The 23,911-nt window shown below is 44.4% G+C and overlaps 1 protein-coding gene across 3 annotated transcripts in view; it reads left to right on the forward strand.

Moving 5' to 3' along the window:
* The window catches only part of rapgef5a (Rap guanine nucleotide exchange factor (GEF) 5a), a 71,932-nt gene extending 49,383 nt beyond the window's left edge, over window positions 1-22,549 (forward strand). For all 3 annotated transcript variants that reach the window (XM_048229411.1, XM_048229412.1, XM_048229413.1), the window contains 15 exons: window positions 5,817-5,895; window positions 6,640-6,784; window positions 9,039-9,130; window positions 11,566-11,596; window positions 12,126-12,207; window positions 12,810-12,959; window positions 14,012-14,109; window positions 15,470-15,592; window positions 17,123-17,301; window positions 17,783-17,873; window positions 18,195-18,245; window positions 18,362-18,449; window positions 18,888-18,952; window positions 19,162-19,216; window positions 19,559-22,549. In XM_048229411.1, the coding sequence (XP_048085368.1) occupies window positions 5,817-5,895; window positions 6,640-6,784; window positions 9,039-9,130; window positions 11,566-11,596; window positions 12,126-12,207; window positions 12,810-12,959; window positions 14,012-14,109; window positions 15,470-15,592; window positions 17,123-17,301; window positions 17,783-17,873; window positions 18,195-18,245; window positions 18,362-18,449; window positions 18,888-18,952; window positions 19,162-19,216; window positions 19,559-19,677 (1,448 nt within the window). In that variant the 3' untranslated portion in view covers window positions 19,678-22,549. The remainder of the gene's footprint in view (window positions 1-5,816; window positions 5,896-6,639; window positions 6,785-9,038; window positions 9,131-11,565; window positions 11,597-12,125; window positions 12,208-12,809; window positions 12,960-14,011; window positions 14,110-15,469; window positions 15,593-17,122; window positions 17,302-17,782; window positions 17,874-18,194; window positions 18,246-18,361; window positions 18,450-18,887; window positions 18,953-19,161; window positions 19,217-19,558) is intronic.
* The last annotated feature ends 1,362 nt before the right edge of the window (window positions 22,550-23,911 follow it).

Here is a 23,911-nt window from a genome sequence, read left to right on the forward strand (position 1 = left end):
AGTCAAGGATAACTGCATTGGTAGAGGACACCTTTCTCTGGGTTTGTTTGATAACCAGCCTACTGAGTCCTGACCATCATTAACCTTGTGCAAAGAGTGACCGCTGGATTGGGGCCCAGAAGCCTTCCTCTGTGTGGGATTGGGTCAGTTGAGTTTACACTGGACCAGGAAGGGGTTAAACGCAACCGACTACTGGTGCACTGGGAGGAGTGTAAACAACCTGGTGTTGACAACAGACATTAAATCTTCATTTGGCAGGTGTGTAGATGAGCTGAAGATAAGAAAGATAAGAATGGGAAATTATATTTATATTTGCCTTTTCATTTGTACTTTTTCAGAGTGTTTTTCTTTCTATGTTTCCTCTTTACTTGAGAGGTCAACTAAGAGCTAAGAGGTCTTCACCACTAATGCTAGTATAGCTGGCTAGGCTGACCTGATATGAACTCAGTGACAGCAGTGACCCCATGACCTTTACATCAGATATGATTCGAATGTCCATGGACTCGCAGTATGCAGCAAAGTCTATCAGTATTCATCTGTGCAAGTGATTTGTTACATAGAGTTCAACAATGGAGGTAAAACCATCTCTGTGGGGGTATTGATTTAAATGAGCAACCCCAGGCTTGAACACGCAAACACAAGCCGCTCCTTCTCTTTTGATCCGGAATGTGCCGGCATGTTGGAACGGCACATCCAAGAGATCTTATTTAGGAATGCATTGTCTGGCTTTCACTGTCCCTTAAGTCGTCTCTGCGTTTTGACTTCCTTGGAGGAGAGGTGTGTCTCCTCACATCATGCTGAGTTCAGACTTGTTCTGACACTGCAGGTTAATATGGTCTAAAGCAGGATGCTCTTGTTATCATTGCAGAACACCAACATAACTTAATCACATGTAATTAACTTACAAGTTTAAAGGCACACTATGCAAGATTTTCACCTTTATGAAGCCAACAAACTTGTAATAGGCGAATCGTTCACCTAGCATAGCTATACAGCATAGATGTAGAGTCCCTACTGAGAAAACCAGCCATGCAACTTCCAAGAGTGGCGCCCCGCCAAAACCTGCAAGAATCTGAAACATTACCTTGTCAGTAGATATAGCTCTTTGGAGATAGTTTTTGCCTGTTGTTAATCCTTCACCTCCACTACAAAAGCATTTGCATTGTGTAACGGGGATATGTCGCAAGAAGTTTGCTATTTACAATAGCAAAGTAACATATGAATACATCGCGACTCTAAAGAGAGCTCTAAACTCACCAAAAATACCTAAACCTGCATAGTATACATTTAATAAGGTTATATGTGCATATGACCATACAGTCATTGTGTTGATTTACAGAGTGCAGGCAATTTAGCAATAGGCTTATGACTAATGATATAGCTAACATCAGTGTTCCTAAACTACAGGAGTGACTGTATAGGGATATAGCATCTGTAAAATACTTGAATACATGAATGATTATCAAAAAAATAAATATATAAAAACAGAAAGTTGGTAGAATTGATTTCAGAAATCTTTCAGAGAAAGGGCTGTTTACTAGTGTCAGTAGGCTACCTGTATATACTACTGGGCTGTCCAGTGCCCCTGAAGCAGATCCCCCGTGCTGCAGTGTGCAGTGTGGCCTGCAGCTGAAGGTCAGGGCACTCTCTGTCAGGTCATTAGGATTCGGCCGAGTCCACTGTCCGCTGACTCCTGGCTGCTAAACAGATCGATTCCAGAATGTTGAAGGCCAGCTGAAATGGAATGGAACAACGCCCTGTTCCAAACCCTCCTGCTCTTGTAATTATTTATTTTTCTAACTGTGGAGCAGAGTGTGAAGAAGTAGCCCTCCACTAATGCTAATGAGAGAGAAGAGGAGTGGGAGGTAGTGTGATACTGTGCCTTGATTTTGTGTGTGTGTGTGTGTGTGTGTGTGTGTGTGTGTGTGTGTGTGTGTGTGTCAGTCTCACTTGTGCCATCCTCTCTCTTTCCCCCTGTGTGGTGTGTTCTTTCTCTCTCTCTCTCTCTCTCTCTCTCTCTCTCTCTCTCTCTCTCTCTCTCTCTCTCTCTCTCTCTCTCTCTCTCTCTCTCTCTCTCTCTCTCTGTGGTTCTGTCTATGCTACACGCCCATAGGCAGACAGTTAGCCCCTCTGTGCTGGTGCATCCTGTGTCTAATTACCGGCTGGCTCGCAGGCTCGCTTAGCATTTTCCAGCGCCGCCTTTAACGCACAGGGAGAGAGAGAGAGAGAGGGGAAGAGAAATGGGGGAACGAGAGACAGAAAGTTTATTGTTCACTTTTTAATGCCATAGGACGAGCAGATGGACCAGTGAACATTGTGCCACCCAACTCATAAATCAGGCAGGGACAGCAGGCTTTGCTGCAGAGCGTGTGCACACAGACACACACACACACACCTCATCTTCATCTTCTCTCTCTCTCTCTCTCTCTCTGTCTGTCACACACACACACACACACACACACACACACACACACACACACACACACACACACACACACACACACACATCATCTTCATCATCATCTCTCTCTCTGCAACACATACACACACCCTCTCTCGCACGCACGCACACACACACGCATGCACGCACGCAGACAGCAGACTTATGCTAAACATACCCTTGCGGATGTGGTCATAGGTGAGAGGGGTGATCACCATGTACCCCAGTAGCCTGATTGTTCTCATTGTGTTCACATATAATAGCCTAGCCTTCAATTGTATTCTCTTCAAATGTCATTGTGCCCAAAACAGTGACTGAACCAGACTGAAACCAAGCGAAGAAAATCACCTTGTGAAATGTCAAACGTTATGGCCTTTATGGGATACAGAAATGGACTAGGCGTGGAGCTCCCTGCTAAGTAGATGGAGTGGAGTGCGTGTGGGGGGAAATGTCACACTTTTGGCCTGGTTCCTCTGTACTGACGTTCTAGAGCCATCAGGAACCGGGATCTAATGATAGCAGTAGTGACGTGCTGTGTGTGGAAAGAACATCCCGTGTCTGTTTCCATGGGTTGTTCTGAGTCAGCCGGTTCTAAGATGGAAGCTGGGCTTTGGAAATCAATACCACCATTGTGCATTTGGGACGGGTTCAGCTTCTAATGAGGAAAGATGCTAAATATAATATGGAACTTGAGTCGGGTTTTTGGAGATGGAAGAATTGAATGAGGCCTTTGTGATTTTATTTATTATTTATTTTCCGGAATGTTCCCTTGCTTCAAAGGTAACATGAGGTCTCAAGTCGTCTCCAACAGGGCAAAACTCAGCAAATTTGCAGTGTGCTGAATTAATTAGTGAAGTTTTGCTTGCTTGTGTGTGTGTGTGGGGGGGGTGTGTGTGTTTTGTGGGCTTGTTTGACATTCTGAGAGTTTAGGCAGCCAAAATGAATTTGTTTTGCCCTGCTTGTCCTCGGGGAGCTTCAGAGCGCTGAATAATTTATTCTGTTTTCAGTGATAAAAGAGTGGCGAACTAACACAGAGAAATGAGAAAATAAAAAAAACAAACAAGCATTTTCCCCCTCCCCACTGTACTCAAAACTTCTTTTGGTGCCATTGGAAGTTCAGATACATAATGAAATCTGATTCGATAATTTGAAATGTCAGAGGTCATAATATGTTTTTGTTTGGGTGCATCCTATGGTAAATTTCCCTGTGCTGTGTTTGGGAGCAAGGGAGCAGGTGATCAGACAGTTTAAACGATCTAGGCAGTACCCACCCAGTTGGCCTGTAGGTAGAACACAGAGAACTGTGATCATCTCTGTTTTGTGCTCTGTGTGTGTGGTCTCAGATCTGTTTAGTTGACCTTTTTAGTTTTTGCATTTAGCCTATAGGGATTTAAATCGGGACCATTTACAAGAGTGAAGAGCGTGTGTGTGTGTGTGTGTCAGAGAGAGAGGGAGGGTGTGGCTATTTGGGCAAAGGCATGTTTTCACACGCCATTGTGTGTGTTTGGGGATGTGCCTGAGCCTGTGTGTGTGTGTGTGTGTGTGTGTGTGTGTGTGTGTGTGTGTGTGTGTGTGTGTGTGTGTGTGTGTGTGTGTGTGTGTGTGTGGGTGTGTGTGTGTGTGTGTGTGTGTGTGTGTGTACACAGTGGGGAAGAATGGTTGAAGTGAAGCCTCAGTCTTTGATCTCTTGGCTCAGGTTCTCAAACTGAACTGTTGAATTGACTGCTTGTGTTTGTGTGTGTGTAGAAGCAGTTTAATGGAGAGAATATGAGTGCTAATGACTGTAATGTAGTGGCTGAAGCCACATTCAGAGCTAATGAGAGAAAATCGTCTTTTTCAACCGATGAGGAAGTCTGACAGCGGTAGGGTTTAATGGTTTAATAGTGATCTGATTCAATGGTGAAAGGAGTGGGGTAGTGGGGATGTATTTGTGTGTGTATCTGTATCTGGCTGTCAATGTGTTAGTGTCTGGTGTCTGTCTGTCACTGTGTGTGTGTGTGTGTGTGTGTAGTCATCTCTCCATCTCTGCTCCTCTACTGCTGTATCAATCTCTCTCTCTCTATCTCCCTCTCTCTCTGTCTCCCTCTCTCCCTCTCTCTCTCTCTCTCTCTCTCCGTGTGTCTCTCTCCATCTCTCTTACTTTCAGAGATGGACACAGCTGGGTGAGTGAGATGGTCCTCTAGGGGTATGGGTTGGCCGGCCGCCTGTGTATGTGTGTGTGTGTGTGTGTGTGTGTGTGTGTGTGTGTGTGTGTGTGTGTGTGTGTGTGATAAACTGGATGGAAATAGATATTCATTACTAGAGAGTGGAGGCAGACTAAGCAGGCAGGGAGGGATGAAGATGAGGCCCGAGAATAAAGAAAGAAATTGAAAGATAAAAAAAAGAGAGCAAGAAAAGATGATTGGAGGTGAGCAAAGACAGAGATATGGTAGAATGTGCGTCATCACACACACACACACACACACACGTTCCACCACACATTTTTTATTCTCAGCCCTTTAAGGATGGTTTAATTTAATTATGAAAGTGAAGATTACAGTTCCATTATTGATAAAGCCAGTCCCTTCCTCCAATGCCCTCTCTGTATCCCCCTCTCCATCTCTCCCTCACTCTCTCCCTCTCATCTCTCTCTCTCTCTCTCCCTCACCCCCCGGGTTCTTTCATAATTGATTCGCATGCTCGCAGCCCTGCATTTGGAGAGCATTTGGGTCGGCAGGCCGTCCGGCTGGTTTCCAGGCACTGAGTGTGATTCTGTGCCATGTGGAGGAGGGAGGGGGAAAAAAGCACCAGACTGGGGCTTAATCTGGGGCGATACCCCTGTTTGATTTCACACCCTTGCCTCGCGGTGCTGGGGAGATTAAAGCCGTGTGTGTGTATTGTGTATTGTGTGTGTGTATTGTGTGTGTGTGTGTGTGTGTGTGTTCGCGCCTTTGAGTGTGCTTTCTTTTCTGACCCCCGGGGTGTTAAGCACACACACTACTGCCAAAAGATTTATCTCTGATTCATCTGCCCTACAAACGTGTTTCATATTCATAGCACAGCATTGGTCATACACACTCACTCACACTTGTTTCAAACACCTACACACACTCACACACACACTCACACACACATACACATACACACAGCTATTGATTTATTTTTTTTTGGCAAGCTGTGGTGATGCAACAGTGATGTTATTGGATTAGGAAATGAAATGCATGCTGTTTATGTTAAACATGTACTTGAGGTGCCCTTTAGATGTCTGTTTCATAGAGCTAACCAGAGGTGCATTCTCTCTCTCTCTCTCTCTCTCTCTCTCTCTCTCTCTCTCTCTCTCTCTCTCTCTCTCTCTCTCTCTCTCTCTCTCTCTCTCTCTCTCTCTCCTGCTCTCCAGAGATGCTTCTAGATGACTTCCTGTTGACCTACCTGGTCTTCATGTCAACAAACGACCTGTGCCAAGCTCTGTTGGGACAATATCCTTTCCTGTGGGCATGAACACACACACACCACATCACGTGCATAAACAGATGGACACACATACACACACACTCACTCACACTGTTCAGTGACATGTCTAGAAGAGCGGGTGACCCCTGAGCTGTTAGTGGAGGCTGTGTAGTGAGATGTGCTCTCACGGCTCTGCTGCTAGTCTAATGGACTCACTACGCCAAGGCCACGGCTTTTACACCCCACGGGAGCACACACACTGAGGAAATACAGGTCCCTTACATGCTCTTGCCGTCACTCTGGATATATATAAAAAAAACGGACCCATTGTTATTGTTGTTACAGTACATGTGTCTTATGTGTTTTCATATTTGTCTCTTCATTGAACAAATATATAAAAAAAACTATAAGCACTAGGGTGAGATGTGTATACAGTATATTCAATTGAAACGGCTGTCAAATGCAGTATAGGTCAAATGTGGCATTAAGTGATGAGGCTGGCTGCACTGTCAATGGCTTATATCATATTATAGTCATCCATAGCAGAACATGCAACTGATTTATGAGCATAGTGATTTGGGGAATGACCTGTATTAAGTAGTTTATTATAAATTATAAATGTACAAAGTGGGATAATTTATATTTTGTGTACATCATAGTCGTTGTACATTTGTTAGTTATTATTGGGTTATTGTTAACTGTCTGTGGTGCTGAGTGTGTGCGGTGTCCTCGCTGTGGACGTTGTCTCTCCGTAACCCAGTGGCCCTTACTTACTGCACCAAGCGCTGCAAAGGCAAGGAGGAGGGAAAGGAGGCCCTCTACAGGAAGCGTAAGGTACTGCACCTGGTGTCGCAGTGGAGCTCGCTCTACAAGGACTTCCTGCGTGAGGAGGAGCACGTCAAGCTCTTCATGAAGGTGAGGGAGTGAAAGACACACACACACACACACACACACACACTCACATACACACATTAGCCTAAAGGTTTATTTCAGCAAAATACTTTGTGAACTGAGTCAGTATACTGTGTAACTTGATCTCAACATGCAACACCAGTAAGGGACATCTCGGGCATCTTGTTCACCCCAGAGGCAAATATTTGTCTTTGGATTTTTTGAGGTTAAGTCAGGGGTCAGAGGCAAACAGCCAGGCGTCTTTTTACACTGCAATTATTACTTGTCACCATCAGTGTGAATGGAATGTGACCAAACATACGCTCACAGACACACACACACACACACAACACGTTACATAGAGGCCTGACGAATTGAAGTTCAATGTTCTAGCTACCAACATCTATCACTTAGATGTCAACTTTAAGAGGGCCCTGTTGGACTAGTTTTTTTGGGTGCAAGAGGGAAATGTTCAATCTTACACACAGGTGGAATATACAAGACGTTTTTCGTTATACCCTGTCAGTGTCACTATCTTTGTCCATCATTTGGATTGGGTGGGCACCTTTTTAATATCAATTAGTGGTTTGAGATTTTAAAGCAGAATGCTGGTTTGGAACAGGTCATCTTGCTAGTGCAGAGTGGGTGAAATACTGCTCTCTACCCTGCATAAGTTACTGGGGCGTGAATGGATTAGATGGGCCTTTTTGCTTTAGGGTGTGTGTGTGTGTGTGTGTGTGTGTGTGTGTGTGTGTGTGCTGTTAGCGGTGGGTAGCCAAGCGCTCCATTGACTACTGCCCCAGTCTCTCCTGCAGGGGTCAGGTAGATTAGCAGACGCCCTGAGGGGCCAGATCCACAGCCACACTCAGGCAACCTGATGTCTCATAATAGTCTTTCTCTTCTTTCTTTGGCTCTCTTCTTGCTCCTTTTCTCTCTCTTCCTCTCTCTTCTCTCTCTTTCATCCTCACACTCTCCCTCTCTCCATTTTACCACTTCTCTCTCTCCCTCTCCCTCTTTCTCTCTCCCTCTCCTTTCTCTTTCTATGTCTCTTGATGTGTTCACGCACGTGTTCAGCCCTAAGCCCTGCACCAATGTGGCCATTAGAAAACAGTTGAGTGTGATCCAGGGGCTTAAGCCCATTAAAGGCTGTTCATTAGGTAGTGAAATCTGAGAAAGTTGTTGTGGCTCATTAATGAAAACTGAGCCCAGAGCGTGGGTTGCTTTTTTGTGTTTGTGGATCTGTGTGTGTGTGGATCTGTGTGTGTGTGTGTTTGGGTTTGTATGTGTGTGTGTGCATTTTGTGTGTCTCTTTTGTGTGTTTGTGTATAAGAGTGTGTGTGTGTGTGTGGAGTAAACAGCCATGCAGTGTTTGAACAGACACACACACACACACACACACACACACACACACACACACACACACACACACACACACACACACTCTTTTTCTTTCTCTTTCACTCGCTCACACATACACACATAGACATGCACGCTCACACACTCTCTTTTTTCCCCGCTCTCTCTCTCACACACACACACACACACACCTCACATTGCTATGTCCTGTCCCAACCTGCCTGTTCCAGTCAAGAAAGGCTGCCATGGCAACCATTCTGCCACATCCGTGACGAGCTATTCAAGGGTCTCCGGTGTAGATTATTACATGTGCACAGAGTTAGTATCCCAGGTGATAGTTGCCTAGTAACAGGCGTGAGGGGGCCTGGCTGGTTCTGTGAGGTCAGAGAGAGAGAGAGAGAGAGAGAGAGAGAGAGAGGAGAGAGATAGAGAGAAGAATGAGACCAAGAATGAGAAGAGATTGACTGATCAAAAAAATTCAATTGAATGAGACTGTGTGGATGAGGCCATAATGGTTACCATTACCCAACACAGTCATGCAGAATATGACTGTGAATCTCGAATGGGGGGGGTAGTTGTACATGCACATGCCTACATATTGTTTGTGTGTGAGAGATGGGGGGTGTTTGTGGATGTGTAAGTGTTGTGTTTGCATGTTTTCCCAGAGATGCATTAAGGCACAGTCATGTCCTTGATTCATGCGTGGCGATATACTGCCCTTCTTATTACCCTCCGTGTATGCAAGCACATTTATTTGAACATAAACACATGCACCCTCATGCACACACACACACTGCCGCAGCACTTTATGGGTCGTCAGTTCTGTGTATAAATCTCTCTCCCTCTCCTTCTCTCTTTATCCCTCTATTTCACCCTTTCCCCCCCCCCCCTCTCTCTGTCCTTCTATATACATTCCCTGCAGACTCTGTACCGCTATGTGCTGGAGGATGTCTATGAGTTCCCCACCTTGGAGAAGGACCTGAAGGAATTCCAGAAGCTTCTTAGGCGTCGACAGTGAGTGTCACACCCTCACACACTTTCTCGGCCCTTCTCTTACACACACACACACACACACACACACACACACACACACACAGTTGTTGTCCAAACAGAGAATCACACTGTACAGTCCAAAACAAGTGGCCTCTGTGTCCATCACCATGGCCATTCAGGCGGCCCAAGCTGCGGCTCGTCTCTCTCCCACTCTCAGTATCCTCAGGTGGCAGGGCCATACAAATACATCCATTTGTTCATTCAGACAGAGGGAGAGACAGACAGGGCATTACGGAGACGGACAGATTTATGGATCTGTTTGAGACGAAGGTTGTTGGTATGCCAGTTCCTAAAAAAAAGTCTGTCATCGTCTTTGTTTTAGTCACGTGTTCTCTGGTGTCAAGGGAAAAGATTCAAAAGCAGAAAGCGAGAAAAACGTCGCACAGTTCCCTTCACTAGAAGCTGCCAAATGTGTCCATTCAGGACGTGTCCTTTCAGTAAAGACAATTTAATTTAAGGAGTGCCTTGGTTTGGTGACTTGACTTTTCTCACACCTTTTTGTCTTTTGAGACTTATGGATCTCATGAGAGAGGCATGAGGATGACTGAATGGAGCATGGAGGGTAACCGACCACTGAGGCGTCCCTTGTTTGTTTGTTTGTTTGTTTGTTTGTTTATACCATGTGCCATACAGTAGCAGTTGTTTGCCATTGTGATGCATAGATGTATGAGACCATATAGATGTATATGGATCAATGCCATGAGTACATTCATTAGAGCTGCGTATGTGTATGTACCTCAGGGTGTCTTTACAAATCATGCACAGACTTGCTCTCCGTCTCAGTGTAAGAGCGTCATCATTTAGAGCCGAGATGAATTGACAGTAAGTAACTTCTCAATGTGGTCCCAGCCCCCATTATCCACACAGAGGCGCCCCATGCGAAGGTCAAGTGTTGTGCGTTTTCCCCTGAACCGGGTCAAAGGTCTACTGAGGCCCCTTTCTTTCTGCGGCTACGCTAAGAAGCCGAGTGCTCAGGGGAGAGAGTGGAGCCGCTTAACGTCATTAGGTCTCCATCACATACCCTCTAATTGGTGGACCTGCCAGCGTATGGACGCCAGGGGCCGGGGCAGATGGGTAATCACACATGTCGACGGCAGTCACTGATAGATTCAGAGGCTCAGCCTCCCGCTGCTTGAGCGAGAGAATCTGGGTCCTTAAATAACCTTTGACCCTAGCAGTGCCAGAGGCCATGGAGACACTACAGTTTAATATGGAGAGAGAGAGAGAGAGAGAGAGAGAGAGAGAGAGAGAGAGAGAGAGAATTGGATAGAGAGAGAGCTGGAGAGAGAGAGATAGCCTGATGTAAAGAGAGAGAGAGAGAGAGAGAGAGAGAGAGAGAGAGAGAGAGAGAGAGAGAGAGAGAGAGAGAGAGAGAGAGGGAGAGAGAGAGAGAGAGAGAGAGAGAGAGATAGAGTTTGAGAGAGAGATGACTGTTAGAGTTTGTGGCAAGACTTTTGAAGATGGACTGTAGAAATGCAAAGATTTCAAATGCTTTAATCCTTTCACATTATTAGATGTTAGACTATGTCTTGTTTTCATTCAGCGAGTTGAATGAAGATTGCAGCAGCGCAATAAGTCTAGTGTGTGACTGTTGTGGTCACTCCCGTCTGAACAAACATGGCAGGCTATTAATTTGTAAGCAAACCCATTTAAACCAGAGCTATTAAATGGTGCTAGTAGCCCCTGCAGTCTGGTTCTGGCCTGTTTAACCCGAGTTTCCTCTACTCTTCCCATAAACCATAAACCTCAACACACACGCACACGCACACACACACACACACACACACACACACACACACTCACACAGGACATGGCCATCCATCAGTTGTGCTTCCTCTGCCACAGAGGCCTAGCTGAGCGATGGGCTCAGTCTACTGGGAGGGATCAGAGCGATTGACCGTAATGCACTACATTCCTCTAAACTGACATCAATGCCACACACAACTGACAGACACACACACACACACACACACACAAACACACACACATGTACTGTATACACACAACAATGCATACAAATATGTACAAATATGCACAAACATGCCTACAAATGAGCATGCACACACACACACACACACAAACACACACTTACACAGATGCAGATGCACGCACACATCCAAATGCATACAAATGCATGTGTCCCCACACAAATGCAAGATTGGCCAGACTTAAGGTGCATTGTGGCCAGAGTGGACAGTGAGTCATCTTCCTTCTCCCTTCCTCTTCTGGTCTAGAATGCATACTTTGCTTCCTGTCCGGACTCCAGGGCTCTTAGTCAAAGGTTCCTCAGCTGTAGTTGTGTGTGTGGGTCCAAATGGGCCAAAGGTAACCAGGTCAGATGGGGCTCTCAGGGTTATTTGACTTCTAATCTGGTTTTGTTTTGTTTGATATTTCAGTACGGTGGATGACTACACCCCTCACCAGAAGGTACAGTTATTACATATATTGAGATATTCCCGCTTTCGCACTTTGTTTGTTTTGTGTGTGTGTGTGTGTGTGTGTGTATGTGTGTGTGTCTGTCTGTGTCTGTGTCTGTGTGTGTGTGTAGAGAGAGATGTTATCTATGTGTGTCCCTGTATGTGTATCTGACAACACCATCTGCTTCTTGCCAGAAATAAATTAAATGAAATCTTATTTTATGAGTTGATTTAAGAAATGCATGGTTTGTATTTTGCTGGTGATGAGATATCACAGCACAATAGTGTGAAACAAATGTGTCCCCTACCTCATTGGTAAACATAGACATACCATATAGACACCATGGGGCAAAGGGCAATAGAATTTGTATTTCTGCCCTCAATTACCCCAATACGCTTTCTGTCACCCTTGCTCCTGGTTGGAATAAGGCTGTGATCTCGCTGTGTGTGTGTGTGAGGAGGGGGGAAATGAAAATGTCTGACGTGCGATCTGTGAACGTGTGAGAATTCACAGTTGTACACGCTTGGCTTCCTTGCAGAACAAAGCCCTCTTCCAGCAATTGAGTCTGAAGGAAAACTGCCTCACGCTCCGCACGGGCGCCACCAGCGAGACCAAGGAAGGTGAGCAGTGGCGCACGGCTTTCAAAGCCCTCTCTTTTCAAACGCACTGACGTACTCGCACAGGCCTTGGCGCTGACGTCCGCCATTCTTTGTGCGTTACACATGATTGCCGTTATACCAGGGATGTGATGTCATGGCCTTGTTATTTCAAGTTAATTCAAGTCTTATCTGAGGCCATGAATGGAATCAGATTTGAGGGTGTTCTGCGGCGGAGCCGATTGTTAGAGCTGTAGTATTCTCTTTAGGTCAGTTTTAATGAAGCTGTTTTCTGTTATAATTAGTACAGTATACTCGGTCCTCTGTGGGCTCTTTACACACTGGTGCTCCATATTTAAGTGTCTGCGCTCTCTCTCTCTCTCTCTCTCTCTCTCTCTCTCTCTCTCTCTCTCTGTCACTCTATTCTCTCCCTTTTCTCTCCCTTTCTCTCTCTCTCTCTCTCTCTCTCTCTTTTGTGTACAAAACAAAACAAACACAAAACACAACAGTTTAGGAGTGCCACAACATGTGTATCCCTTCATACATTTGAGGGACTATCAGTATTTCTGTGTGCCTGTATGTGTGTTTTTATGGCAAATGAAATTATGATCATGCCCTCCCCCCAGTCCTGTGCCGTGTGTATGTGAGCCCGGACTCGTTCGTGAGTGTGAGGACACGCTCGACCGTGGTGACGCAGGAGCTGCTGCGGGTGGTGGCCCAGAAGATGGAGCGGCCAGAGGAGGACATGATGCTGGCCGCAGTCACGTACAGTGGAGGTGAGCGCACGCACACACACATGCGCACACGTGCACACACACAGACACTTATGTAATGCTGTTTGCAGTCATGGTACACACACATTTACAAGTTGTGCCTATTATGAAGAGATGCAAGCACACACACCAACAGGAAGAGATGCAAACACACATACAGTACACACACACACACACACACACACACACACACACACACACACACACACACACACACACAATTTGTCTGACAGCCTTCAGGTTAGTGCAGGTATTAAAAATCACACAGGCTCACACTCTCTTATAAACACACACACACACACACACACACACACACAGTCTGAGTCTGACAGCCCCTGTCACAGCGGGCCATGTCATGTTGGATAAGTCCATCACGCTTGAGTCACTGTGCTGATGTGAAGGGTGTAAACGAAGCCAAGCAGACAGTCATTAGTGCAGCTCATGATCTTATCCTCACACACACACACACACACACACACACACACACAGAGGACAAACACACTCACTCTGCCAGAAGGAGCGACGGGTAGTTGTTAAACTTACACACACACATACACACACATACTCTTTCTCTCTCACACATACACACAATCACTTCCAGTGCCTGAAGGAGAGATGAGTAGTTGTTAAATTCTTTCTCTCTCTCTCTCTTTCTCTCGCACACACATACACACACACACACACACACACACAGGCATGTGGAAATTAAAAGAGAATGCACCATTCATCTTGATCTAATTTGATGTCTTTTCTCCTCTCTCTCCCTCATCTATTTTTCTTCTGTTCACTCTCTTTTTCTTATTCTCCATCTGAACTCGATGCCCTTCTCTTTGTCTCACTCCATCTCTGTCAATCTTTGCTCCTTTGGATCTCTGTTGTTTTGTCTCCTGTTTGTCTTGTCCCTTGATTTGTCTCCTCATCTTCATCTGTATCTGTCTCTGTCTATACCTCTCTCTCTCTCTCTCTCTCTCTCTCTCTCTCTACTACTATTTGTCTGTCTGCCTGCCTCTCTCTATCTCTTTTCTCTCTCTCTCTCTCTCTCTCTCCCTCTGCAGAGAAGCGAGTGCTGCAGCCTCATGACAGCATCTACTCGGAGAGCCTGACGACTCCAGGCAGACTGATGGCGTGCCGGCGGGACCTCAGTGAGATCATGGTAAAGTCTGACGCCTCACTTCCCCCATCACTCAAATCCTGCGGCAGCCCCCAGCCTCTGCTCTTTACTCACACTCTACTGCCCCCGGTAACCCCTGCCTCCTGCTCTACTGCCCCTGTTGCTTCTGCTCTTGACTCACTCTACTGGCCCAGTTGCCCCCTCTATTTCTTCTAATTCCCCAGTTGCTTTGGTCAACCCCCTACAGCAGCCCCTCACATGGTCACTTCCTCCTGTTTCAATAACATTCTATTGCCCCAGTTTCTGCTGCTCTCGACACACTACTTCCCCAGTTGCCCCATCGACTCCATCCCTCAAACCCTACTGCAACCCCTCATCCCTACAGTTCCCCCTCTCCTGTTTATTTTTTGCCTCTATTGCCCCAGTTGCCCCTCACTCAGCTACTTCTTATTGCCTCTATTGCCCCAGTTGTCCCCTCACTCTGCTTCCTCTACTGCCTCTATTGCCCCTCACTCTGCTCCTTCTAATGCCTCTATTGACCCAGTTGCCCCTCACACCACTCCTTCTACTGCCACTATTGCCCCAGTGTCCTCTCACTCTGCTCTTTCTACTGCCTCTATTGCTCCAGTTGCCTCTCACCCTGCTCCTTCTACTGCCTCTTTTGCCCCAAATGCCCCTCACTCTGCTCCTTCTAATGCTTCTTTTGCCCCAGTTGTCCCCTCACTCACTCCATCACATAAGTCTTCATATCTGGCCTTGAAGACCAATCCCCATGTCTGCTGTTGTTGTTCTAGTTACTGTTTGTTTTGTAATGAATTAATAAACTCATTAGCTACATACTCATTAGTATTTAACCTCTGCTTTACAGAATGTGCCGGAACGGCAGAGAAAACAAACTATGAAACCATCCATCTGAAACTCATTATGACATTAGAGATGACTGGTGGTGTTATTTTTATTACAAAAGAGGAAGATTAGTTTGGAGATGGTCGAGTTAGTTTGTTATTCTAGTGGGGGAATTTGTTTTTAAATTTAATTGTCAGGTCTAGCGGCGATTGATGGCTTTATATTGTTTCCCCATTGTGTTTCAGTACTGGTGGGGAAATTGCTTATGTCTGCATTGTTCACTCCGCCTTATGCTTCAGATTACCATACATAAGCATAAACACATTAACATACATGAGCAAACAAACATGAGCAACGTCATCATCTTTCAACTTGACATATAAGAATATGAACGCCTAAGTGATTGATGTCTGTGCCATGTTTCTGAAGTAATAGAGTAAAAACGTTTTTCAGTATGTGATATTAATGCAGCAGTTGATTATTAACTCGGTATTACGGCAACAGTGTCCTTAAGTATCCCTTAACCGGACCCCCCCACCCCCCTCTCCCCTACCAGCCTCCCCTGACGGAGTGTCCTGAGCTGGGCCAGCGGCCGGTGCGACTCCTGGGCATGAACACGTGGGACGTGTCAATGGCACTCACCAACTTCGACTGGAGCCTCTTCAACTCTATACACGAGGTACGCAGCGCTTTACACTGTTTACACTGTTAACATTCTTAACATACAGGCACAAACACATTTTATATATGTACCTATCTATTTTACCAAGTTATTATTAAACTTATTCACTGACCACTTGGTCTTTAACGCTTTCACTGACATAACCTGATGTTATTGTATTGAGCGACATTGATCATCTTTTTGTACATTTGATCATTCTCTCGGACTGTTGATCTTGTATGCAAGAGAAATTGCTCCTATACCTACATCAACAGGGCTCCCCAGCTTCATGCTTCTTACCATACACCACATATAAGTAAAGCTTTTGCTGGGCTGAACGGTCTTGGAGTAGATGTCTCAGTTCAAATCCACCATCTTCCTGAGCTGATCTCTGCGGAAACCTCAAAAATATGCATTTTGAGGTCATTGGAATCTTGAAGATTAAGTCACCCCAAAAATGTCAGTCTGAGCTCAGAGCTCACCTACCCTTTAAATAGCTATGTGAGGAAGAGGAGCAGTGGAGCTCACCTACCCTTTAAATAGCTATGTGAGGAAGAGGAGCAGTAGAGCTCACCTACCCTTTAAATAGCTATGTGAGGAAGAGGAGCAGTGGAACACCTTATGTTAGTTAGGAGGCTTCTCTGCAGTGTGACTTGTGCCCTTACAAAACAACTGAAGTGATGGGACAAAAGCGTCCAATAATACTGCAGTTTTTCTAAAATACAATGCAGTGCAATCATAGTTTTATGTCCAAAATATTGCATTTCTGCACAAAAAGGGCAGTAAAGTGCAGTTATTTACAAGCATCTCCTGCATGTAAACTTAATATAATTCCTCCAAAACTACAGATTGACACTTGAAGTAGTGCTGTGCAGGTTTTTGTATGGGTAGAGCTAACTAGGAGTCTCTCCACAGTCAGCTCCCAGGACAGGGTGTGTGAGGGTATGACTAATGCTGCTACCCATTCAGCCTCTTAGCTTAGCTTAGCAGTGCCTGTGCTAATGCTGCCTTTCAGTCCAGACCCTGGCAGGCTAGTTGAGGTCAGCAGGAACCTGTGTGTGTGTGTGTGTGTGTGTGAAGATGGTGAAAGCGGTTAGGAGGAGATCCCCCTCCCAGCAGGCTTGCCCCTTTCAGACCCCTTAAAACCAGTTCAATGGAGGCTGGCTGGCAGCTTAGCGACTAGCGGCAGCCGCTGGTTCTCCCCAGGCTAACGCTAATCGCTAATCGGCAGTCTGAAGCTGGGATTGGACTGAGAGTGACTGGAAGCGGCCTGTGGAGAGGAGCCCTGTTGCTGCACTGATTAAACTTTCCTCTGTGTGTGTGTGTGTCTGCTCTACAATGCAGACTGCTTGTTGCTTTTGTTGTGTGACATTTCTCTTTCTGTTTGACTCTCTTACTTATCTGATCTGTGTTTGGAGAAAGAAAAGAAAATTATTTACCAGAAAGTAAAAAAAACAAATTGAGTCTCACATATGGTATCTTCACACCACTTTCCTTCTTCCTCTCTCCCTGCTATCTCTCTCTCTCTTTCTCTCTCTCTCTCTGCAGCAAGAGCTGATCCACTACACTCTGAGCCGCCAGGCTAGCAGTCGCCACACGGTGGCGCTGGAGGTGCTGCTGCAGCGCTGCAACGAGGTGCAGCAGTGGGTCATGTCCGAGGTCCTGCTGTGCCACTCACTGGCCAAGCGTGTCCAGCTGCTCAAGAAATTCATCAAGATTGCTGCACAGTAAGACATGTGCACACACACGCACACACGCACACACGCATACACACACGGGAGAGTATGAGAGATAAACAAACCGTGTGGTGGATGAGCGTGTGTGCCTGTGTGAGGGAGAATGTGGGTGTGAGTGAATGTGTGGGTTTGTTTACATTATTAAGATAAAAGGAGATTATATTTTAAAGGGAAATCAAATTTTTATAGCATTTTTCACATCCTTCCCAAGCATGAGACATAATGCTCTTTGAAGTTGGTTTGAATAAATTCCCCTTCTTTGGTTTGCTTTACACTGAGGTTTCATCATGACCCATATAACCCAGCACATCTGAACATGCACTCACACACTCAGGCCACCTTCTGCAGGTCTTTGTCCAGAATAGCCGCCAGAACATAGCCTTGACTTGCCTGCTGTCCTGTCTGTGACACTGGTTTGAACTTTGAACTCTGACTTTGCTGACTTTAACGAAGCTGTGTGTCTCATCTGCAGCTGCAAAGCCCAGAAGAACCTCAACTCCTCCTTCGCCATCATCATGGGCCTGAACACAGCTGCGGTCAGTCGCCTCAACGTCACGTGGGAGGTGAGTGGGAAGCACATATGAAACATGCATACCGTATGTAAACTGTGTGTGTGTGTGTCAGTGGACATACATACACACTGCATATGTGTGTTTATGTTGCAATCCAAATTATGTGTGGGATCGCAACGAAAAATCTGTTTGCATGTGACTGTGGGAGTGTATGTGGCAACCATGTGTGTGGTTTGTCAGTACATCGTCTGTCTGTTTGTAATCATGAGCGTGTTCTTGGCATTTTGTTTTAGGAGGCTTTTTTTAGTGTGTTGACCGTATGACCGTATCACCTTTATTTCACCAACCTTCATGCGCTTCCTCGTTTTACAGAAAGTTCCTGGCAAGTTCAAGAAGCTGTTCTCAGAGCTGGAGCTGCTGACGGTAAGCAGAGTGTGACTAACTCATGGCTAGCCCAAGCTGTTGCCCTGAGAAGGATCACTGTATGCCTGGAAATGGTGGTCTGGTGATAACCTTTTACCTTTTTGGGCTGTTTGTAGGACCCGTCTATGAACCACAAGGCCTACAGAGACGCCTTCAAGAAGATGAAGTCCCCTAAAATCCCATTCATGCCCCTGCTGCTTAAAGGTACTGCTGAGCACCTAACGTAGGTGTTTATCTAACGTATGGCTACACTAAGTTTATGTGGTTTTCAACTCTGTGTCTGTACTTTTAATATAAAAGTTGCAGATGTTTCTGACTTATTACATATTGGATTTTGATGAACTGAATGAAATAGTTAAGTGTGGAGGAGCATATGAACTAGGAGGGAGTAGAGGTGAATGTCTGTTAGTTTTAATTAAGCAAGGAGACATGAGTGGGAGTTAGAGGGGCATCGGTAGAGAATAACACCATGGCACAGATTTGACTAGAGTATGAGGCCAAGACCAAGTGATTACAAGCGATGAAGAGTCATGGAATGCCTTCTGTCAATCAGAAATACCAAATAATTTGACCGGACCTGATTGTTGTTTGTAATGTAAATTATACAAGCTGAATAGCCTCTCTTTATATTCTCAATTGCAGACATCACCTTCATTCATGAAGGAAACAAGACATTTCATGACAACCTGGTCAATTTCGAGAAACTGGTAAGTATATATTTACACTGCTGACCTTTTCATCGGTTGGTCATTATTAATGAATATCACTTCTTTCACTTCTTTCACGTATCAAAGGGCTGATACAGCAGGCACAGTTGATCTAAGGTGTAATTATTGTGGTGTTGAAACCGCAATCTGGTCTGTGTGAGACTGGGCGGTTTATTTATTTGTGACCTCACTTCCTGTTCTCTCCTCAGCACATGATTGCGGACACTGTGCGTCTCATCCGCCATTGTCAAACAGACCAGACAGGTAAGTCTTTATTTCCTTCTCATCCCTCTCTTCTTCCTTTTCCTTTTACCCTCTCTTTGCTCCCTCATTCTTATTGGTCAGGATCAGTCACATGGTTCGGCCCGTTTCATATCTGGAAACAGCCCAGACCCAGCAACAGAAATGCGTCACAGCTCATTGTCATAGGAAGGGGGTTGGTGGTGTGTGTGTGTGGGGGGGTGTACGTTGTTCCATCTTTTATCGATTTCTGTATGTATGAGACCGTCTCGAGGCATTTTAACGGTTCAAAATGTTCGGTTTCTTTCAGTGAAAAGAACCTTCATTCTAAACTATTTTTTGTTCTGATGTTTTCTCCTTTTGCAGGAAATGAGGGTACCCAGAGCTGCGGTCCAGAGGTGAAAGCCAGTATCCACTACCTGCACATCATAGACAATCAACAGACTCTGTTCGAGCTCTCGCACAGACTGGAGCCCAGAGCATAGAAACGACACCCCCTGCTGGACATGGTGTGTAAATACAGCCAGCTGCACCAAGCTCACGGCTCTTGACGTTTGTGTACAAATAGCACCCTCTTGTGTTTGAAATGACAAGCAAAGACCCTTCTGCCATACAGCAAACATGAACAGCCGGTCAGTGATGACAGCCTCAAAACAGGACATATGCAGGCTCACTCTGTGTGACTGACAGAAGTTAACTCACGACTGAAGTTACTGGCACTCATGTGCCAGCGACCAGTTTTTCTTTTGCCAATTTGAGGAGACACTCAGCAACTCTTCTCAGCTCTCAACATGAGACATACTCCCCTGGACCTCAGCAAGGAAAGAGACTTTGAGAAAAATGTCATGAAGAAGCCAATATTTATAAGATGTTTATAAGGTGCTATGGCACCAGTTTAGACACCGAGGACCTCACTAATGGACCTATTGGCAGGTAGACAGTTGACCTGTGGCTTGCCTGATTGGCTAATCTACATCTACATAAATCTACACAGGCTACACAGACAAAATGCCTCCCCACCTCCAGTGTTGTAACTTTCCTTTGTGATGTAGGACTCATCCTTATCTAACATTGTTTTTATCCTTTCATTGACCTTGGTTTGAGGATTTCACTGGTTGGATTGGAAGCACTGATACATTGGTTCAGTTAAATGGGATCATGTGATGTTCAGTTAAACGTGACATTCCTTATAGAACTACAGAGATATCAATACAACAGCAGGCAGAGGTTGTAATATAGAACATTATTTAATTCCTTTGTCACTACTTTCTGTCGTTGTCTTTATTTTTGGTGGTCCACAAGTTACATTTTGATGTTACATTATGGTGTCCACCAGCTGTCAGACTGTGCATGTGAAGCGAAGGGGATCATATTGCATCTGCCAATTTTCAATTTTCACTTTTGTATAAAGACATATGTATATTTGTACACATATTAGTTGTTACGGAAAACCATTGGCAGTGTTACTACACAGATGGGTCAACCATATTCTTTGCCAGGATTGTGTGTTCGGAGAAGGGAGGGTGTGTGTGTGTGTGTGTGTGTGTGTGTGTGTGTGTGTGTGTGTGTGGGGGAGGGTTGATTTGGATAGCACGTCTACTGTTGGTGTGTATTTGGCTGTGGTGAGGCGCACTACTCTGCCACATGGTTTGTTTTGGTAACGCCATCGGGAGCTCCAGCAGCTTTCGTTGCGGTGATCGATGATGTCACGTGCTAAGAAAATGTCCTACACTCACATTGCTATTTGCACTTGTGTTTATTTTACTTGTTTTGTTTTGTTTTGTTTTGTTTTTAACAGTCTGCTTTTGTAAAATAATGTGCAAGAATGTATATAGATTTATAATCGTTCTGTGGAACATTGAAATTGTGTTTCTTTTTGTTTGTGCCAATGCATTTAAGTGGGAGAACGATGCAATATAAATCATGTAAACAGTTGTAATGCCTTATCCATGCTTTTTACACCCTTATGATGGATGCCATTCATTCACGTATATTTTCACATCTGATCCCAGAGCATTGACCTGTGCCACTTTTGGGAGACTCGACCTTAATGCTGACCTTAATTTGTTTAATTAAAACGATAATCTCACTCTTGTTGGATAAGCAAGGAAATAAATATTAATTAACAATCTGACATAAAATTGTCAATACTCAGGAAAACACATAACAGTGATCTTTTGAATAAGGACATTTTTGTGACTTACTATAAGCCATGGTTAGTTGTAATATATATTTTGCAAAAATTTAAAGAGACAAACAAATTCAAAAAATGAAAATGTCAACCGAGCTTTGGCAACATCAGTGAGTCCTTGGGATTTTGTGCTTCTACTTTCTAATCCTCTGCATCCTGTAATTTGTGAGGTTTCTTGTGGGTGTTTTAATGACCCTTTGTGGACTTTGTGTACATCTGCAAATGTGTTGTATCACTAAGTGAACAGGATAAAGAATCCTTATTTATATATCTATTTTGTTTGTTTGTTTTAATTTATGTGTCAATGCGAAGACTGGTGGAATCGCAAACGTGTCTTCTGTTTCTGTTATTTTGTGAAGAAACAGTTTTGTGTTGGTATCATGATGGCAACAGACTGATCTGATCAGATTGGATCTGGGTGGTATCCCAAGTACATGGTTTTGTGACAAACCTGGCAAAGTTACCTCAAAAAGTTAATTGGTAACCCTCCTCTATGGCTTCATTCTCTTAGGAAAAACAAAGGTGTATCGCTTCTTTTAGGAGGTTTATCACTTAATCTGGTTCATTTACCAGGTTTGTCACATATTTGGAGTAGCCCCGGGCCCTGATCTAGAGATTCTGGAGAACCCGGAACGGTAATCTCACTCTTGTTGGATAAGCATGAACGGATCTGGGAGTAGCCCTGTTCTTGTTCCAATCCAGTCCAGGTCCGCTGCTACTGACGTCCTCTATGCTGTGGATGTTGCTGTGCCTTCTCTTTATGTAGAGAGAGCGGGCACTGAAGATGACGATGATGGTCTTGAAACGATTGTGACATGCTGTGTGATGCCATAACAGAATGTTATACTAATGTTCAATACTGTTCTGTTCAAAAAAAAAAAAAAAATGTTGCTAAGGCAGTTTGCATGGGGTCTAACGTCAGTGCCCACTGAAACACAGTAAGAATGGAAACAAAAAAATACTTTGTTGTCAGCTGAAAGTGTAAATATAAATATGTTTAAAATATTATTTATGTTTTAAAAAAGAAAATGTTGCAAAGCAATACAGCCATGGTGTATTCACTTTCCCAGTTCTTGTTATAAAAACACACACCTGTTTTCTAAAGTATGCATTTTTACTATACAGTTCCAATGTAAATGAGCAAATAAACCATTTATGTAATGTTATTAGGTGTCCTGTTGTCATTTATATTTCTTTGCTTAAAGCCACAAGAAAAAGTGTCCTATTTCTTTGGATAAGGAATATCTTTAAGGTATGCTAACCTTAAGAGGTCTAATCCCAAGGGTAAGCCACCTATGATCAAACACGTGAAATTGGCTTGGCTCAGAAGATATGGTCATTAATTATTGGCTACTAAAAAAACTACTGGAAGATCCCTATTATTTTGTTTACCTCGCTTTCAGAGGACCATACGTCGCTACTAGAAGACGTCAGACATGTTGTGGTTGATTTATGTGGCCATCAAGTCAACGAAGGAGACGTCCTTATTTTCACTCAGTAGACCTTTTTCACAACGGCCATTTTGACAAGAAATAGGCAAGCACAGGTGTGAAAAAGGTCCATCAATGTCAAAAGCGAACGCCAGACTGACCTGCTTGACTGGTTTCAACACCCTGGGCAGTCAACATTGCAGCATTGTACTGTTGCATACTGTACCCTCACCAATCAAATGAAACTAGCCTACACTAACCTTACACCCATTCACCTGCAAACTAGTACACAGTAGCCTCCTGTGAGAGAATTGCCTTTGGCCTTTTACATTTCTGTTTTGTTTACCTTTATTTAACCAGGGGAAAATCACATTGAGATTGGCATCTCTTTTACAAGTGAGCCCTGACCAAGAAGGCAGTACACAGCAAACCAAAAGACAATAGACAACATTGGCACACCCACCCAACAAAACAATAAACAATAAAACAACACAAAAAAGCTATAAAAATGGCTTCCTGGCTCCAGACACTAAAGTATATCCAGTACAAAACATGACACCAGGCCAGTGGTACCACATCAATAGAGAATACAAGTATAATGGAAATTGTATTGATAGAAATATGTTGGTGGTGGCATGTGTGGCCGCAGGAGATTCCCTAATCTCTCTCCCCTGATCTCAGGCAGCGAGGCTTGTCCACACAGACCTGCAAAAACAATTAAAGCCTTTTACATGAAGATGATTTTTATATCACACACATATTCTATATTCTCTGAAACTGTAATAAGGTCACACACACACTCACATAGACATAGGCGGTAGGGGCCGCTCGGTCCACACACAGGCAAACACTGCACTGACAAGATTCATGTTAAACGCATCGGTTTCCTCTATGTCGACAGGCAAGACAGGGGAAATGGGACAAATATATATTTGTGAATACACATTTCTCTTGAATGGAACCATAGGAAGACTGGATTGGTTACTGTTTCTGTTTGTTATATGACCTGAATTACTTATGAAATTGTTATGCTTCATTATATTATTATGATTCTGCAGAATGCTGAGATGTCTATCAGCTTTTTGCTTTGCTTAAAGA

The sequence above is a fragment of the Alosa alosa genome, chromosome 20 (assembly GCF_017589495.1).
Source record: "Alosa alosa isolate M-15738 ecotype Scorff River chromosome 20, AALO_Geno_1.1, whole genome shotgun sequence".
Classification (NCBI taxonomy): Eukaryota; Metazoa; Chordata; class Actinopteri; order Clupeiformes; family Clupeidae; genus Alosa; species Alosa alosa.